Source organism: Schistocerca americana, chromosome 4 (assembly GCF_021461395.2).
Source record: "Schistocerca americana isolate TAMUIC-IGC-003095 chromosome 4, iqSchAmer2.1, whole genome shotgun sequence".
Taxonomy (NCBI): domain Eukaryota; kingdom Metazoa; phylum Arthropoda; class Insecta; order Orthoptera; family Acrididae; genus Schistocerca; species Schistocerca americana.
This window is the reverse complement of record NC_060122.1, coordinates 357,254,669-357,274,863: the sequence shown is the minus strand read 5'-3', so window position 1 is coordinate 357,274,863 and position 20,195 is coordinate 357,254,669. Positions and strand designations below refer to the sequence as shown.

The following is a 20,195-nucleotide window of genomic DNA, read 5'->3' as shown; positions in this document are numbered from 1 at the left end:
AGAACTTAGCAGTAATAATGATGTACCAATAGGAGCCCAATAAATATAACCAAGTCACTTACCTTTTTGGCAAATAATGTCTAAATAAGTGGGGATACAACAGTTCCTCTATTGACAGTGTTTAGCCATCTGAGTAGTTATGATGGAAGATATTTGAAAATCGTTTGAAACAGTGAGGTTCTGAAGAAGAAGAAGAAGAAGAAGAAGGAGAAGAAGAAGAGGAGGAGGAAAAGACATAGCTAATATCCTAGATTTTACTTGGTGTGACATTGGCCATTGGAGACTTATTGGATAATTCATGATGACATTACATTGCTTTCATCAGTATCTAATTTTACTATTCCCTGAGCATCAGCGTAGTTCCTAGTGGCAACCTAGTTTATTCAGTTATGTAAACAGAATGCTTCATCCTCTTTTGTATAATCCATTGTGATATATAATCAGAACAACCACAAGGATCACAGAGAAAAATATATACATGACCCTATCATGACAGCATTGAAGAGAAGTCAGATTACTTAGCAGCTGTGACTGTTTCAGGCACAAAAGAATTACTACAGTGAACAAAATTTCACCGAAGAGGAGCCATGCAATTACCAAGGATAAATTACATCAAGTGAGTTATGAACTGAAAGCCAATGCTCAGTCCTTAAGTGTTTATTGACCATGTGTTTCTGTCACTAGTTGCCTCATCATGGGACTGGAAATGAGTAGACACATCAATGAGATGATTAATCAAGGTAACAGTGAAACAGGACAATCAATGTTAGCACTTAACTGTGAACAAAGAACTGCTAGGTCCAGTGGCATCCACTGCCTGTCATCAACTTTTCCAACAAGGAGCTCAATGAGGCTATCATGTTGGTTCTGAGTAAAGGTCTGAATTTTGCTCCAGCTCCACAAATGCTACCAGTTGCTGAGCTTGTTAGTGGAGTGGAACAAGCAACAAAGCATCTGCCTTCGAAAGAGGAGGATAAGGTAAGGCTTGCTAGTGGCTGGATTTTAGCAACAGCCAAATCCCCCAGGTTCAGTATTAGTAGGGCGGAGAAACAAGGATTGAAATTGTGGAAGGAGGATGAAAAGTTAGTCAGATCATACTCAAAGCTACAGATTATCACAAAAAGTGTCCTCATTGTTAGAGAATAGCATATACTGTAATCTTAAATGAGGCCTCACAATGGTACTTAGCAGGAAGATGGGGGAGCTATTAAAGAACTCTGGGCCTCTGATGAACTTGTGGCAAATTTAAGACCATAAGCACCTAGGCACCAAATCTTGTATGGCTTTTCTGAAATACATGTTAGTGCTATCAGCTCTCATACAGCCTCCAGAACAGTATTTAATTAAATTATGGGCACTTTTAGACAGCCACTGTAGACACTATATTAAGAACTCTAAAATGTTTGTAGCATCAGCAGATGAGGATAGGCCCAAGAGAAGTAATGGATAGACTCAAGGTGATCTCCATTTTTACAAAGGTAACAGTAGAAGAAAGAGTAATGCTTTTCACTCACTATTTCTCTCCTGAAATTTGAAATGTTTTGACATATCTTGACAACTGAATATATTTTGTACAGTGAAAATTATTATGAAAAGACAGATGGAAAAGGAATTTGTTCACCACTGTCACTGGCCATAGCTAATTTTTTTCATGGAGGACTTCAAAGAATTTGCATTGAACATTGCTCTCCATCCACTCTGCTTCTTCAGACTTGTTGACGATACATTTTTAATTTGGATGTAAGGCAATGAGGTGTTGCAGCAGTTCATCAACCATATGAACGGTACACATACAAACGTACGATTTACAGCAGAGATGGAGAAAGGCGGAAAGTTGCCTTTTTTAGATATGTTGGTTGAACAGAAAGCAGATGGATGGCTTGACCATTCGAAGTATCAAGAACTTACACACATGGACCTATACCTCAGTGGATGTAGCTTTCATGATCCATCTCATAAGGGAGCTATGCTGAGCACCTTAATACACAGAACAGGGACTGTTTTTGGCAAGGTACATCTTGACTCCAAAATTAACCATTTTACAGTGGTGTTCAGAAGTAGTGGTTGTTCAGTCTGTGCCACTATGTCAGCTTCATCAAAGAAACCAAGACATGACGCCATTCAAGCATGCCCGGAGGACCAACACACAGTGCACCTTCCATTCATTGGTTTAACAACAAGTAAGACTGGTAAAGTCATTCAGCAATGACTCTTAAGCAGGCAAGGAAGAGGCCAGGCAGTCATCCAGGAAAATTGGAGAAATTTTGCAACCTTTTAAATATAATATCTGCCTGAGAGTACCAGAGATTTATAATATTCCTTGCAAGTGTGCAGCATTTCATTGAAATCTATATGAACTATTGTTGATCACTGTGTTGATCACTGTGTTGATCAGCTTCCCCTTAAGTATAGAAATTTTGAAAAAACAGTGGTGACCAAGCAATACCTAATGAATAAATCCAAGATGACATAGTTCACCAACTGACTTGAGTGGTGATGCTACAAGTGACAATGGACAGTGAGCACAAACATGATCTATGTGCTTGGAGGGTACTATTTCAGCATTTGCCATCTCTTTGATACCACTGTTATGTGGTCTGGCCAATCAGATGTCATTCTCTGGGTATAAAAGTGGGAGTCTCAGTGTTTACTGACAGACGTAGTTTCATATGACAATAATTGAAGCACTCATCAGAACCTTGGGATTTTATCCAAATTGGAGGTGGAAAGTTAACTGAAAACTTCTTATCCAAGACCTCCATTGCAAAAGACTTCACAACCGCACAACTCTTTAGTTTGTTACTGGACTTTAAGAAGTTTATGAAAACAGAAACCAAACTAAATAACAAGACAGAATAACTTGTCAACTTTATGCATAAAAAATGAACATATTTGTCCCAGGTATGTGAACTATTAATAAAGATAATTTCACAGTGGAGAAATGGAAGCCAGAAATACAGTCACTGCAACACAAGAAAAAAGTGAAGTACATCAAAGGCAATGATTATGTGTTTTAATTTTTTTTGTCATCAGTCTTCTGACTGTTTAATGTGGCCCGCCACAAATTTCTCTCCTGTGCTTACCTCTTCAACTCAGAGTAGCACTTGCAACCTATGTCCTCAATTATATGCTGCATGTATTCCAATCTCTGTCCTCCTCTGCAGTTTTTGCCCTCTGCAGCTCCCTCTAGTACCAAGGAAGTCATTCCCTCATGTCTTAACAGATGTTCTATCATCCTGTTCCTTCTCCCTGTCAGTGTTTTCCACATATTCATTTCCTCTCCGATTCTGCGCAGAACCTCCCATTCCTTACCTTATCAGTCCACATTCGTCTGTAGCACCACATCTCAAATGTTTCTGTTCCAGTTTTCCCACAGTCCATGTTTCATTTCCATACAATGCTGTTCTCTAGACGTACACTCTCAGAAATTTCATTTTCAAATTAAGGCCAATATTTGATATTAGTAGACTTCTCTTGGCCAAGAATGCCCCTTTTACTATTGCTAGAATGCTTTTTATGTCCTCCTTTCTCCATTTGTCGTTGGTTATTTTACTGCCTAGTTAGCAGAATTCATTAACTTCATCTACTTTGTGACCATCAATCCTGATGTTAAGTTTCTCACTGTTATCATTTCTACTAGTTCTCATTACCTTCGTCTTTCTTCAATTTACTCTCTATCCATACTCTGTATTCTTTAGACTGTTCATTCCATTCAGCAGTTCATGTAATTCTTCTTCACTTTCACTCAGGATAGCAATGCCATCAGTGAAACATATCATTGATATCATTTCACCTTGAATTTTAATTCCACTCCTGAACTTATCTTTTATTTCCATCATTGCTTCCTTGATGTACAGATTGAACAGTAGGGGTGAAAGGCTACATCCCTGTCTTGCACCCTTTTTAATACAAGCACTTCCTTCTTGGTCGTTCATTCTTATTATTCTCTCTTGGCTGTTGTACATATTGTATATGACCCATCTCTCCCTACTGCTTACTCCTCCTTTTCTCAGAATTTTTAATATCTTGTACCATTTTACATTGTCAAAGGCTTTCTCCAGGTTGATGATTCCTGTGAATGTGTGTTGATTTTATGCTTATCCATTACGGATATTGTCTTGATTTTTCTTTAGTCTTGCTTCCATTATTAAATGCAGTGTCAGAATTGCCTCTCATGCCTTTATCTTTTCTAAAGCCAAACTGATGATAATTTAATGCACCATCAATTTTCTTTTCCATTCTTCTGTATATTATTCTTGTAACCAACTTTGATGCATGAACTGTGAAGCCGATTGTGCGGCAATTCTCGCACTTGTCAGCTCTTGCTGTCTTCGGAATTGTGTGAATGATGCTTTTCTGAAAGTCAGATGGTATGTTGCCGGACTCATACATTCTACAAACCAATGTGAATAGTCATTTTGTTGCTGCTTCCCCCAATGATTTTAGAAATTCTGATGGAATTTTATCTATCCCTTCTGCCTTATTTGATCTTAAGCCCTCCAAAGCTCTATTAAATTCTGGTTCTAATATTGGGTTCTCTATCTCTTCTAAATCAACTCCTGTTTCTTCTTCTATCACATCAGACAAATCTTCCCCCTCATAAATAATATCTATGTATGTCACAAATGGGAAATAGGATAGATGACACAGTCTAAATTCTACAGGTGTGAAGTACAGAGAACAGAGACATAATAACTATGCGATACAATTGTGCAACTAAGGGGAAAAAAAAAGAAACAAGAGGAAGAAGAGGTTGTAGAGCTTATGTCAATGGAAATGGAAAACAACACAACAAATATTTTAATATGTCTTTCAGCAGCCAGCTATTGGTTGGAGATACATGACTGAAATGTGACTTTAATCAAAAAGTAACTTGATGTAAATGGGAACTACATGACTTACAGACACTTTAAAGTTCATAATATTCATTATAGTTCAGTGCCAAGTGTCAAAGCAAGGATCAGAGGAAAAACTTTTCTCGATCGTCATTGGGTGGCAACATGGAGGTTTGAAATTTTTAAGATTCAAAAGATCCAAGGTAAAATTTAAAAGTAGCTATGATAGGATGCCAGTTTACAAGTACCTGTACAATAAAAATTCAGCAGTCAAATAACACTTATCATTTACAGGAATGAAACATGCAAAAATAATTTCATTTCTTTATAGTGATAAGAAATCTACATTCTTGCCATTGTTATGTTAACATATGTTGCCCAGCAGAAAGATCCATAGTTCAGCAGTGTAAACATAGAAAAAAAGAAATTTGAAGTGAATTGGCTGCATAAACTGACAAAAATCCTCATTCCCAGTGGAATGAAATAAATGACGTCTTTAAGGTCAAATGTAAAGTTACTGAAGAAAATTATGTTGAGAAGTATATATTTTTCTGTATATACATTCTTCTTCTTTCTTTTTTTGTTTGGGCCATCTAAGGACCACACACCAATTTCAATGCTTCCTTCTTTGTTGTTCTTTCTTTTTCATCCAGAATTCTTTCATCTTTTCACTATGTATCCTTTTTCTCTCCTCCAACTATTTTGACCCTGTTTTCTTCTCCCTCCTGCCTTGGAATCCTTCCATCTTTCATTGTTTTGTGCAATTGAAATTAATGTACTGTCATAACATTATAAGGTAGAATAAAAATAGCAGTGTCAAAAATATACTAGGAGAGCCAAAAATACTGCAACAAATGTGCAAGAATTTAGACCTCATAAAACAGTTCAGTTTTGTCAAGCAACCGATATCAAGATATGAGTAATTGCGGAGTTACACATGCTTGCTTGTATGAATGAAGTGATGTAGAGTAGATCAGTTAGGGTTACGTTAATTTGTGTCAGGAATGAATATCAACAATACTGGAAAAGATAGATTGCTACTCACTGTAAACATGACACATTGAGTTGCAGACAGGCACAACATCCTGAGCTGCCAGAGATGGCAGTCATCTGTGTGTGAGGTGTGGTTGTTGCTTGGTGTGTGCGTGTGTGTGTGTGTGTGTGTGTGTGTGTGTGTGTGTGTGTGTTTGTGTTTCGTTTCCTGAAGGCAGCTTTGGCCAAAAGCTAAATGTGTAACAGTCTTTTTGGTGTGCCTGACAGCAACTCAATGTGTCATCTTTACCTTGTGTAGCAATCTATGTTGGTGCAAAAGCACTTACTAGTGTGGCAGGTTTAGTCATTCTAAATCTACATCTACATTCATACTCTACAAACTGTTGTGAAGTGCATGGTAGAGGGTACTTCTCATTGTAATATATATTACAGTTTCTACCCATTCCATTCATGGTATGGCATATGCAAAGAAAGAAAACTACAATGCTTCTGTACATGCTCTAATTTGTCCACTCTTGTCTTCATAATCCCTATGAAAGCTGTATGAGGAGGCTATAGTATATTCTATAAGATTCCTCTGTTAGTTCTTGTTCCTGAACCACTGTAAATAAGCTTTGGTAATAGTTGGCATCATGCTTCAACCATCTGCCAGTTCAGGTTTTTCCACAATTCCATTATGCTCTCCCATAAATCGTGATAAACAGTGATTTATCACTTTCCTACCAGACAAAGAAGAACTGCAATAAAAGAATAAAATATTGTGGTTACCTTCTTTGGCTTTGGTGTATTTGACATAGTATTGCATAATTGTGATTGTTACTTGGATTCGATGATAAAAGAAATGCAAGTTTCAAATACAGTCACTTGCTATGCAAAAATATCATGCAAATTGAATCTAAATGTTTTCAGATTTTGTACTGTAATGTTGTTTCACAGCCCTTTCTGTTTATAAGTACACAGTTACATCACTCATAACTTTTTCCTTTTCTGTTCCTCATATAGCATGTGTAGTGTTCTTGTTCAATGAAGGTGCTGCAGTATCAGCTATTTTGAACACATTGTTGCAATTTTCCATTACTCTATCTAGAACTTTTACGATGATTTCCTGTATGGTAGCCTCCTCTGCCCAACCTGAAAGTGTAGGCTACCATCCTGTGCCTAGAGGAGCCTGTTTAAATTCATCACCAAAGAACCAAATCATTTTTAATGCCACAGTGTAGTCTGCATCTCTTCAAATGAAAAAAATGCATTAAAACATGGAACACGGTTTCCTCCTTTGTCCACTCCACCTGTCTCACTAACCAGAACTAGCTATATCCATTTGCAGCTTTCAACAAAAGTACTGATAAAATCTAATAGAATCATACTCACCTGTAATGGTGTGGTTAAACAAAATGCCTTATTTTTTGATAGACATTTACAAAACTAACCAAGCTATATTTGTATGCCCCTCATACCACAATTACATGGCAGTTTTAGTCTATCAGCACAATTGGCAACATACGTAGAAGTCAGAACTTTGCTTTGCATTTACACATTTGATCAAAGAGCACAGAAATTTTAGTTTGTATTAATGCATAAATGATATACTTAAATTTCTGCAAGGGGGTAAGACCCATGTTGATCAATCAACTGAAAACTGAAGTTCTTCCTAAGTAAAAGTTTGAAATTTTATTCTGGCTTTACCTTGAGCCAGGCGAATTTGAAATGCCCACTGTGATACAGTTAAAATGGAATGTAGGCTTCCACAGCCAGTGTTGTCTTAAGTTGAAACTTCCGGGCTGAGGGGCCGTGGTTGATGTATAAAATTTCCACCTGACATTTCGTCTCCATCTGCGAGAGACATCTTCTGAGGTCGTCCAGCTACTGCAGTAGCTGGACGACAGCCGGACAACCTCAGAAGATGTCTCTCGCAGATGGAGACGAAACATCAGGTGGAAATTTTATACATCGACCACGGCCTCTCAGCTCGAAAGTTTCAACTGAAGAGTTAAAATGGATTTAATCATATGAAAAAGCTTGAGAAAGCTTTTCACCATGTTGTTTCAAAATTACACAAAAAGAAGTTACCAAGAGTGTGTTACATTGTAAACTTAATTGTAATTTAATTTCTATTTTGAATGTTTAAATTAAATTTTCTTTTTCATCGTAGGTGGGACTGTCAGATGAAGGGAAGCAGGAATTGCAGCAGAGTAACCGTGAAGTAACAGAAAATAAAAGATCTGAGCGAAAGTATTCTTCAAGTGAAGACAGTGAGGAAGATGAAGAGGATGTGCGAGACCTGGAGGGTCGCATTTTCACAAAAAAGGGGCAAGAGGTAATGATTTTTCTCTTCACTTCTCATTCCTTCTTTTTATATATATTATACACAATAGAGCTCTCACTGTATATTTAGTGGTTCTACTGTCTGAATGAAAGTGCTAAGAGCTTCATGTCCCCATGCAGAATATAATAGTAAATGGATACAAAATAGCTATTCTTTATTATTTCTTTGGTTACTGTGGACATGTTGTGATCACTGCTTTAGATGATTAAAGAGAACAATTAATTCTGACTATCAACAATGTAAGGAAAGACAGTTCGCTACTTACCGTGAAGAAGACATGTCATGTCTTCTTTATTTTAAGTAGCACTCTGTCTTTCCGTACACTGTTAATATCCTACCTGGAGTGTCCATTGTTTGAGTTGATTCTGACTAGTATACAAAATTTCTTTCCCACTAATCATCAGTGAAATCAGGGATACCGACAGACAGTATCATATCATCCTACATCATGATAATGTTAGCTGGCAGACAACACCCCAAACTGTTGACTATTTGATGGAGGAAAACATCAAATTAATGCCTCATTGCTTGTAATCATGTGATTTATCACTGAACAACTTCTTTTTGTTCCCTTATGCAAAATAAAAAATATGTTGCTAGCATTTGTCCTCTCTTAAAGTAGAAACTACTGCCTTTTTCTCTTTTCTTTCATTGTTTTTGTAAAAACTTGAGAGGCAACCCCATGTAATGACTATCTACAAAATTTAAAAACTGAGATCTTTAAGCTTACAAGTTCCTTTTGCATAACTATTTCTAAACTTAAAGAAGTTGCATTTATGTCAAACAAAACTTGAATTATAAGATATTAGATTCTGCTTGCAAATTAGCAAAATGGAGGGTGATTAACTATAGTGAAAATAGTAATTTTGTATATTTATAAATCACCAAACAGCGATATTAATTATTTTTTAAGTATCTTGATCTGTCTTTAAGTAAAACTCAGTAGTTAGGAAAGAACTGTAGTACAGTGTGGTGACTTTAATATTAATTTTGCAAATAGTAATATAGAAAGAGAGAACTTCCTTAATGTCATTATAAGTCATAATCTGCATGTAACCATTAACTCTTCAACCCACATGACAAAAATTAGTGCCACTACTTGACCAAGTCTGTGGCAATGTGTGTAGGTACTCAGCACAGACATTCATTACAGGATATAGTGGTCAACTGGCACAGCTACTGACATCGCTCCTAAACTGCCCTGCATCTCAGGATGAGTCTCCTGTATATAAGAGGAACTTTTGCAAGAAAAATATAGAATGTTTTCTGCTTTTGCTTTAAACATTCAAAAGCAAACCATGATACGAAGTTTCTGAGTTATTTCAAAAGTTAAAATTAATTCTGAAGCAGGTCGAAGGGGCAAGATTAAGAGGAAATGATGGATCTGTCAGGAAATCATCAAACAGAAATTAGTCATTATGGGAAGCTATGCAAAAACTTACTGAGAGGAAGGAAACTCATAATAATATCGCTCTTTCCTATGAAGACAGCCTTGTTACTGACTTGAAGTTGGTTGCACATCTGTTCGATTTGTACTTTGCTGCCATAACAAAGAATTTAATGGCTCAAAAATTTGGAAAATTAGGTGTGAAAAACACCCAGTAACTTGCAAATCTTAAAGTCAACAAAAATAGAATGTTCCTCTGACCTGTCTGTCAATATGAGCTACTGTAAGTCATACACTCATTAGTCATTCAGTGGTAGATGAGATCCCTGACCACATGATAAAAATATCAGCGAACTTTATTTTCACACTCTTATTAGACATATGCTAGTCTTCTCTGTCAGAGGAATTTTGCCAAATTTTCTGAAAACTGCTAAAGATGGGAGACTCATAGGAAGTTTCAAATACAGGTTTGCTTTTCAAAATTTATTGAACAACTCTTTCTAGCTTAGCTAATAAAATTTTTCAGTCAGAATAATATATTATCAGTATGATTTCAGAGCACAGCATTCCCCCGAGACTGCTACTTCTAATGTTGTCAGCCACATCTTAAATGCAAGTAACAAACACTCCAGAATCTCTGATATTTTCTCAGCTTTGCCAAAGGTTTTTCATGTTATAAATAATTCATTTCTCCTAAACAAAATTGACTGTTATGGTGTGTGAGGTGTACCAGATGATTGGCTGAAATCTTATTTAATCAATCAACCTCAGATTACAGAGGGAAACACAAACATGGTAGTATTACCCAGAGCTACCTTTCAGAGCCAACCTTACGGTCACATAGTGTACTGTAGGGCTCCATCTTAGGATCATTTCTTTTTCCAGTGAATGTAAATGACTTGCCCTCATGTGTAAAGAAAGCAGAAGCAGTGCCATTTTCAGATGACACCAGTTTGCTTATTGAAGCAAAATATGCATATCTTACTACTTCCGCAGATGTCATCGCAGATGAAGTTTTACAGTGGCTCTGTAGAAACAGGTTCTCCTAAATGCACAAAAAACTATTGCTTTACACTTTCAGACCCAGGAAAATAAAAACGCAGAGAAGCCATTAAATTGCATGAACAATCAGGAAATTCAAAATACGGCAGACAAAATTTCTAAGTCTTTGCCTGTGTGAACTCACAACTCTGTAAGTTAACGTCTTGTAATCAGAGTGCTGTCCATTAATGCAACTCATGAAACTGTAAAACCTGTGTTTTTCTGATACACTTGCTGTTAAGATATGGTGTTACCTTGTGGGGTAATTCCCCTCATACCTTAACAACATTCAGGAAGTTAAAGGAGATAAGGAGAGTAGTAAAAAATAAACAATAGTTCATGTAAATCTTTTTTCATGAGATATAAATATTCTTCTTCTTCCCTCCAATTGCATTTTTGAAACTGTAATGTTTGTAAGGAAAAGCATGATGTATTAGGAGAGTGTCTTAATCCCAAACATTGCTATGCATGAGGACCATGCTAGGTTAAGGGACAGTATTCATAAAAACTGTTCCAGCACAAGTTTGTGTCACAAGGGTGCATATCATTCCAGTGTAGCATTGTACTATAAGCTGCCAGAAATTATGAAGGGCACCAGTCAAGTAATGGCATTCAAAAAAGCTGTCAATTCTTTTTATTAAAGAATTGTTTTTACAGTGTGTCTGATTATATGTGCATCAAGCTAGAATAATTGTCTGATATAACTATACTGTAGAATATTATCCAATATCTGTCATATATTGTATGTATAAAATGTAACTGGACAGATAAAAAATTTATTTATCAAGCAGTGGGGGGAGAGCACATATCTGAAGCGTATTATGTATGCAAGGTTTTGGAGTTAGTGGCTCCTCCTTTTGGCAGAAGGATTTACGGGGAACAAAGAGAGATGAAGAAATAGGACTGGTGAGGTTTAGCAAAACAGGTAGAGTTCAGAAAAGTCACCCAGAACCCTGGGTCAGGGAAGACTTACCAGAGTAGAGGAAAAGGAAAGATTGATTGTTGGGGATGGCACTGGATGAGATTTGAAAACCTGGATCTCGAAATATTACTGCTAAAACATCAAGCATGAATTAGTAAGAGCAAATGCTAGGTGTGTTGTATGTGATAGAGGTGGGAGGGGGACGGTGAAAAATAGATAAGTCAGAAAATGAAAGATGTAGAAAACTAAAATTAAGTGAAGGAAGGAGTAGTTACTCTGAAGAAATGCCGAGACCAATTATATTAATGTAAATTAAGACCATGTGGGTGGCAAAAACCAAGGACATGTTGAAGTGCCAGTTCCCATTTGTGGAGTTTCGAGAAACTGGTGTCTGGAAAGAATTCAGGTGGCACGTGTGGTGAAACAGGCACTAAGGCCACAACTGTCATCTTTTAGTGCATGCTCAGCAACAGGATATTGTGTGTTGCCAGTATACACCCTCTGCCTATGCCCATTCATCCTGAATGAAACCTTGGTGGTAGTCATGTCGATGTAAAAGGTCGAAAGTGTTTACATAACAGCTGGTGTATGATGTGTCATTTCACAAGTGACTCTCCCTTTGATAGCATATGTTTTGTCAATTACAGAGCTGGTATTGGTGGTAGGAGGGTGCATAGGGCAAATCTTGGATTGGGTATGATTACAGGTGTAAGAGCCATAGTGTAGGGAGATGGGGTGCATGAGGAACATAGGGTTTGATAGGGATATCGCGGAGATTGGGAGGTCGATGAAAAGCTATTTTAGGTGTGGTGGGCAAAATCTCAGACAGAATGGATCTCATTTCAGGACATGATTTTAGGAAGTCATGGCCTTGTTGAAGTTGCTGATTAGTACATTCAAGACCAGGATAATACTGAGTGACAAGTGGTGTGCTCTTAAGTTGTTCTTTTAGGGGTCAGCATTACCAGGATTGGATTTAATGGCCTGGAAAATTTGCTTTTGAACTAGGCAGGTGGGGTAATTATGTCCTGTAAAGAGTGTGCATCCAAACAAATACATTTGCCTTGAAAGCCAAGGCTGTATGGGAGGGAACAGTTGACATGAACAGGATGGCAAATGTGAAAGCGTAGGTACTGTTGTTTGTTAGTAGGTTTAATGTGAACAACATTGTGTTGCTGGCCATTGGTGAGGATGAGATCAACATCAAGGGAAGTGGCCAGGGATTTGGAATAGGATCATGTAAAATTTAATTGGGAGATTGCATTTAGAGATTACAGGAATTTTAATGGGTTGGCCTCACCATGAGTCCATATGGCAAAGATGTCATCATTGTATATCTAAACCAAACCAGGGGCTGAAGGGTTATGGATCTCAGGAGAGCCCCCTTCAAGCAAAACATGAAAAGGTTGGATTGGGAAGGAGCCATCCTGGTTCCCATGGCCATACCCCTGATCTGTTTGTATGTCTTCCCCTCAAATGTGAAATAGTTGTTGGTAAGAGTAAAGTTGATTAAGATGTGCAGGAAGGATGTCATAGGTTTGGGATCAAGTGGGTGCTGACTGAGGAAATGTTCAGCAACAGACAGACCATGTACTTGGGGGATGTTGGTGTAGAGGGAGATGGCATCATTGGTGACAAGCAAGGTGTATGCTGTGTGTGGGATGGGTGTCAATTTCAGACAAAAAGGTTTGTGTCTGTAATATAGGAGGGAAGTCTTTGTGCTATGGGTTTCAAGTGTTAATCAACTAAGGCAGATATAATACATCTGGTCAGTGCTTTGAAGCCACCAACTAAGGAATGGCCAGGATGATCGGGTTTGTGGGGTTGCATGGTTTGGGTGGGGTAAGAAGTTCTATGGATTGAGGTGTTAGTCTTGTGAGGGGTCTGACATTTTAAGGAGGGACTACAGGTCAGTTTCTGTCACAGGTGTGGGATCTTGATGGCAGATACTGTACATAGAGATGTCCTTCTCACTCCATCCTCTAAGTCTCCCCCTTGACCTGGAGTTCTGAATGACTTTTCTGAACTTAACGTCTTTTCTTAAACCTTGTCAGTCCTTTTCCTTCACCTCTTTTCCTTCCCCTTCCACCTCTCTGCCAAAAGAAAGAGCCACTGGCTCTGAGAGCCTGCATACATAATACCTTTGGTGCTTGGTGAGTACATTTTTTATCTCTTGAAATTAATTATATTTTCAAAAATTGCTAATTGTTATTGATATATTGGATGTATAAAAGATTTTACTAGATAAATAAATAAATTAATGAATACATATTTGAAGTTAATGATATAACATTATTTAGCAAAATATGTCATTTGTATGAACTTGTGTCCATTGACAGAAACTACTGTGAAACCATTTGCATGGATTTTGGCTGTTATAAATATGCAGAAGTAATTGTAATGAAAAGCAATTTTGTAACGGTATGAAGACTACTTGCATAAAAGAGCAGCCTTATACAGCCTAGAACATGAGAATGTTAGGTAAAAACAGGGTGAGGCCGAAAAATTGGCCAATTTGAATATAGTGAAAGAGGCTCAGGATTATACTGTGTAACTTTTTAATCACAGCAACAAAATCCTTTTGTATTGCCATTTCATGTATGTTAATGTTTTGAAAATGTTGTCTTGGAGGTGGCTACCATTTTAACATTGATTCTTAGACCATCTGCAATGTAAATTGTTCACAGCACATTCAAGCACCTGTATAAGAATATTCCTGACTTCTGCATTAATGGTGCCTTTTAGTTCTACCATTGTGTGTAGACATTTATCATGCACCATGTGTTTCAGCAAGCCCCATAGGAAGTAATCACTGATTGATTAGTCAAGAGATCTGAGAGGCCACAAAATGTCCCCATCCTTGAAATGATCTGATTACCCTGAAAATTGAAGACAATGAGACATAGCAGCATCTTGCTGAAATCAGTATTCTTTTGCAGGAAACTGTTCAGATTCAGGTGTGAGGAATGTGTGGAGCATGGGAGCATACCACTTGAATGTGTCTGTCGTTGCTCCTCCATATTAATCCTCAAAAAAGGAACGGCTGATTCTGCCCGTTGCACCACACTGTGACTTTCTGGCTGTGTAAGGGGCATTGACAGAGTTCTTGACAACTGTCCACACACCATTAGTGGCAGCTTTGTTTGTTGACATAACCTTGGAGAGATGAATATGTGCCTCGTTGTTCACCCTTAGCAAATTTAAGAAGCCTTCAGTGTCCTTAAGTTTGGTCAACAATTCAACAGCAATTTGCTTTTCATAATCACTTTCTTTTAACTGTTGCACAATCTATAACTTGTATAGTTGCAACTTTAAATCATTCGATAAAATTATATGCATGCTACAACTGGACACTCCCACTATTGCTGCACTTTGCCTCACAGAACACTTTGGACTGTTGATTACAGCATTTTGCATTTCCTCTATTTATTCCTGTGAATGACAGCTTCTGGGTCTTCCTAGTGATTTCTGCTTAAACACACTTCCTTTTGCATCAGTACTTTTCACCCATAACATGACTGCATGTGATAATGGTACAGGATTGTTCCATCTAAGTTTGAAATGACTACAGTATTCCCATCTAGCAGCAGCAATATATAACTGTTTTTGTAAAAGGCCCTCACAGCCACAGCATGTTCAGGCCTGATCCAGCACTCCATCTCAGCAAATGCCATACCTACTTGAAATATATTACAAACATTCAGTGCTGCCAATAATACCATTCGACTTTTAGAGACTAACTAAAATAGCCTCTTTTTTTCTGCCACACCCTGTACCTCTTTGTGGAAGCAAGTAACGTCTTTACAAAAGAAGCAATGGAAAGGGAGTATTATAAAATGGTATAACATGTATCACAGACAAAATTTTAAAGAACTCCAATATAACCATGGGTTCCATGAGTGAATACTGTGTTTAAAAGGTAAGAGGAATATTTTGTATGGGATATGTTACATGAAGTTGTCTTTAATTCATGCTACTATGAATGTCTGCTGAAAGACAGAGTATAGAACCAATCAAGGAAACATTTTAATATTATGCTTGGTGACCAAACTGATACCAGTGTGGGTAATAAAATATTTCAAGACAGACTTCTCTCGTCTACAATTCAACACTTTGTGCATGAAACAGGATGAAAATGAAAATAGTTTAACTTTATTTCTAATCACTAGAGTCCTTTATAGCTTTATCTCTAAAATACAGCACAGGTTCACAAATTTCCATTCCTCTGCCCAAAAGATTTTCACAAATTTCCATTCCTCTGCCCAAAAGATTTTCCATCTTTTACACAAGAAATAGAATATATGTAAAAATGTACTATACAGTGTGACATTAATTTCCAGAGAAACTCCTAAGTTGTTATAAAATGTCATAATCTATCCAGATGAGCCCAGGTGAAATTAAATTTATTATTCATGTCAGTGTCACCCATGTTAATCATTGGGTTGAATGCTGTTAATTAGAAAATTTGTAGGAGTGAAAAAGAACACATGTTTTTAATTTTCTTTTGAGCTTTTAGGGATTCCCTAACTCTGTTTGCACAAGTTAGCAAATCTATTACTAGTGGAAAATGTAAGGGGGGCCAACAGCTCATAGAAACAAAGTCATGTATGGTTATTGGGTTGAGATGAGACACTGACTTTGGGTCAAATTCATAGTTCAGACTGACAGTATTAAAGGAAATTAAACTGACAGAGACTCCCAGCTCATCTTATAGTGACAGGGAGAAAGGTGAAATCAACCTGATTCATGGGAATATTACAGGAAAGTGTGTGTGTGTGTGGGGGGGGGGGGGGGGGGGTGGAGGTTGGGGTAAAGAAAAAATGAATGAGTTCTTAATCTGTTTGGAAGATTTTAGTAGTTGGAAAGAAATAGATATCATTTGTCTAACTAAAAACCAGGTAACCACATGGCTAGAAAATCTTAATGTAAGTGGTTATAAATTAGCTGCCTCTTCATGTATATCCAATGCGGATCAAGGAGGAATTCCCACTGTCACAAAAAAGGAATAGAAATAAGTAAGTTCTGTACATATCAAGATGTAAAAGCATGTGGTTGTAAATCAATTATAGGGAACCTAATACTTGTGATTGTTACCTAATACAAATCTTCAAGTGTAACTAGGAAATACTAATGAAAAATTGTGAAAGTTTATTTTGGTATCCCTCAGGCAGAAAGAAGGTGTTGATATGTGATTGTTGCAATGTAAATTTCTTGAAGGAATCTGACAGGAAAAGTGACCAAGAGTGGAAGTTCACCACTTGTAATTTAGTATCAGTAATACATTTGCCTGCCGATATTACTTAAGATAGGTAGTATACATTGCTTAAGATAGGTAGTGTACTCATATAATGAGCAGATGATAAAGAAATGCATGCTTAAAAAAAAAATAGATTGTCAGATCATGTTGCAGTTAATCACAGTGCATAACTTAGTTCCATGTACAGTTCAGTGAGGTGACTGATGACAGAACTACTAAAGATTTTAAAGAAAGCTTAAAAAATGTTGACTGTGGGAGAGTTTGCAAAGATTCTAATGTTTGCTTTAAATTTAAGTTTGTGCCAATTTTTGACAGTAAATTTACTAAAAAGATAATTAAATGCTACAATGGGAAACTATTAAAGAAATATTGGATGACAACATGTATCACACTATTTTCACAATGGAAAAGGGACATGTACAAAATAGCCAGAACAAGCAATGATCCAGAAATACTTCCATATTATAAGCAGTACTGCAACATATTAAGAAAAAAATGTCCAGAGGTATGCACATCTTGACTGAAATTGACAGATCATACAATAGAAACAAGCAAGTATGGAATATTGTTAAAAGAGAGATATAGAAAGCAGCCACAGAACAAAGCATTATTTCTATTAAGAAGAGAACAGGAGCACTGTGAAAAAGTTTACGTGGAGCAATAATTTTTAATAAATATGTTTTAAAAATAGTTAAGAAAATTGGTATGAATAGTTTAAAAAAGAAAGCAACGCAGTACACCAAAGAAGCAAGGCAGAGGACATATAAATTAATCTTACATCCCAGTTTGAAATAAGAAAGATCATAATGACTTTAACAAGTAAAAGTTCGTATGGGGTGGATAATATCTCCAATAGGACACTAAACAGTTCTGGCTTCTTAATATTTAATGTTCTTAGTCAATTATGTAATGTGTAATTCCCAGACAGATTGAAATGTGCTGTTGTTAGGCCTCTCCACATGAAGGGTGACTCCAAAGATGCTTATTCATTCATTCATTCTTGGAAGGTTGTTCAGAGCGATATTGGATACGTCAACATACTTTTACAATTACAGGTACAGGATAAATTGCAGTTTGAGCGCATCCTGTATAGTATTTTACAATAAACTTTCTTGTCATATGTCAAACAAAAGAAAATCCAGGATGGAATAATGGCAATATTATGGAAAGGATAGTTTGCTACTCATCATATAGCGGAAATGTTGAGTTGCAGATAGGCACAACAAAAAGACCATCATGCAAGTAAGCTTTGTGCATAAAAGGCCTTCTTCTGAATTAGACAATATAAACACACACACCTCCCCCCATGAACCATGGACCTTGCCGTTGGTGGGGAGGCTTGCGTGCCTCAGCGGTACAGATAGCCGTACCATAGGTGCAACCAAAACCGAGGGGTATCTGTTGAGAGGCCAGACAAACGTGTGGTTCTTTAAGAGAGGCAGCCTTTTCAGTGGTTGCAGGAGCAACAGTCTGGGTGATTGACTGATCTGGCCTTGTAACACTAACCAAAACAGCCTCGCTGTGCTGGTACTGCGAACGGTTGAAAGCAAGGGGAAACTACAGCCGTTATTTTTCCCGAGGGCATGCAGCTTTACTGTATGGTTAATGATGATGGCGTCCTCTTGGGTAAAATATTCCGGAGGTAAAATAGTCCCCCATTCGGATCTCCGGGTGGGGACTACTCAAGAGAACGTCGTTATCAGGAGAAAGAAAACTGGCGTTCTACGGATCGGAGCGTGGAATGTCAGATCCCTTAATCGGGCAGGTAGGTTAGAAAATTTAAAAACGGAAATGGATAGGTTAAAGTTAGATATAGTGGGAATTAGTGAAGTTCGGTGGCAGGAGGAACAAGACTTTTGGTCAGGTGAATACAGGGTTATAAATACAAAATCAAATAGGGGTAATGCAGGAGTAGGTTTAATAATGAATAGGAAAATAGGAGTGCGGGTAAGCTACTACAAACAGCATTGTGAACGCATTATTGTAGCCAAGATAGACACGAAGCCCACGCCTACTACAGTAGTACAAGTTTATATGCCAACTAGCTCTGTAGATGATAAAGAAATTGATGAAATGTATGATGAGATAAAAGAAATTATTCAGGTAGTGAAGGGAGACGAAAATTTAATAATCATTGGTGACTGGAATTCGACAGTAGGAAAAGGAAGAGAAGGAAACGTAGTAGGTGAATATGGATTGGGACTAAGAAATGAAAGAGGAAGCCGCCTGGTAGAATTTTGCACAGAGCATAACTTAATCATAGCTAACACTTGGTTCAAGAATCATGAAAGAAGGCTGTATACATGGAAGAACCCTGGAGATACAAGAAGGTTTCAGATAGATTATATAATGGTAAGACAGAGATTCAGGAACCACATTTTAAATTTTAAGACATTTCCAGGGGCAGATGTGGACCTGACCACAATCTATTGGTTATGAACTGTAGATTAAAACCATGGTTAAAACTGAAGAAACTGCAAAAAGGTGGGAATTTAAGGAGATGGGACCTGGATAAACTGAAAGAACCAGAGGTTGTACAGAGTTTCAGAGAGAGCATAAGGGAACAATTGACAGGAATGGGGGAAAGAGATACAGTAGAAGAAGAATGGGTAGCTTTGAGGAATAAATAGTGAAGGCAGCAGAGGATTAAGTAGGTAAAAAGAAGAGGGCTAGTAGAAATCCTTGGGTAACGGAAGAGATACTGAATTTAATTGATGAAAGGAGAAAGCATAAAAATGCAGTAAGTGATGCAGGCAAAAAGGAATACAAACGTCTCAAAAATGAGATCGACAGGAAGTGCAAAATGGCTAAGCAGGGATGGCTAGAGGACAAATGTAAGGATGTAGAGGCTTATCTCACGAGGGGTAATATAGATACGGCCTACAGGAAAATTAAAGAGACCTTTGGAGAAAAGAGAGCCACTTGTATGAATATCAAGAGCTCAGATGGAAACCCAGTTCTAAGCAAAGAAGGGAAAGCAGAAAGATGGAAGGAGTATACAGAGGTTCTGTATAGGGGCGATGTTATTGAGGACAATATTATGGAAATGGAAGAGGAGGTAGATGAAGATGAAATGGGAGATATGATACTGCGTGAAGAGTTTGACAGAGCACTGAAAGACCTGAGTCGAAACAAGGCTCCAGGAGTAGACAACATTCCATTAGAACTACAGACAGCCTTGGGAGAGCCAGTCCTGACAAAACTCTACCATCTTGTGAGCAAGATGTATGAGACAGGCGAAATTCCCTCAGACTTCAAGAAGAATATAATAATTACAATCCCAAAGAAAGCAGGTGTTGACAGATGTGAAAATTACCGAACTATCAGTTTAATAAGTCACAGCTGCAAAATACTAACAAGAATTCTTTACAGACGAATGGAAAAACTGGTAGAAGCCGACCTTGGGGAAGATCAGTTTGGATTCCGTAGAAATG

General features: G+C 37.5%; 1 protein-coding gene across 1 annotated transcript in view; it reads left to right on the top strand.

Annotated features, from left to right (window-relative positions):
* LOC124613057 (multiple PDZ domain protein-like) overlaps positions 1–20,195 on the top strand; it is a 131,119-nt gene that overhangs the window by 99,114 nt on the left and 11,810 nt on the right. Inside the window, exon 10 of the mRNA XM_047141641.1 lies at positions 7,981–8,145. Coding sequence (XP_046997597.1) covers positions 7,981–8,145 — 165 coding nt within the window. The remainder of the gene's footprint in view (positions 1–7,980; positions 8,146–20,195) is intronic.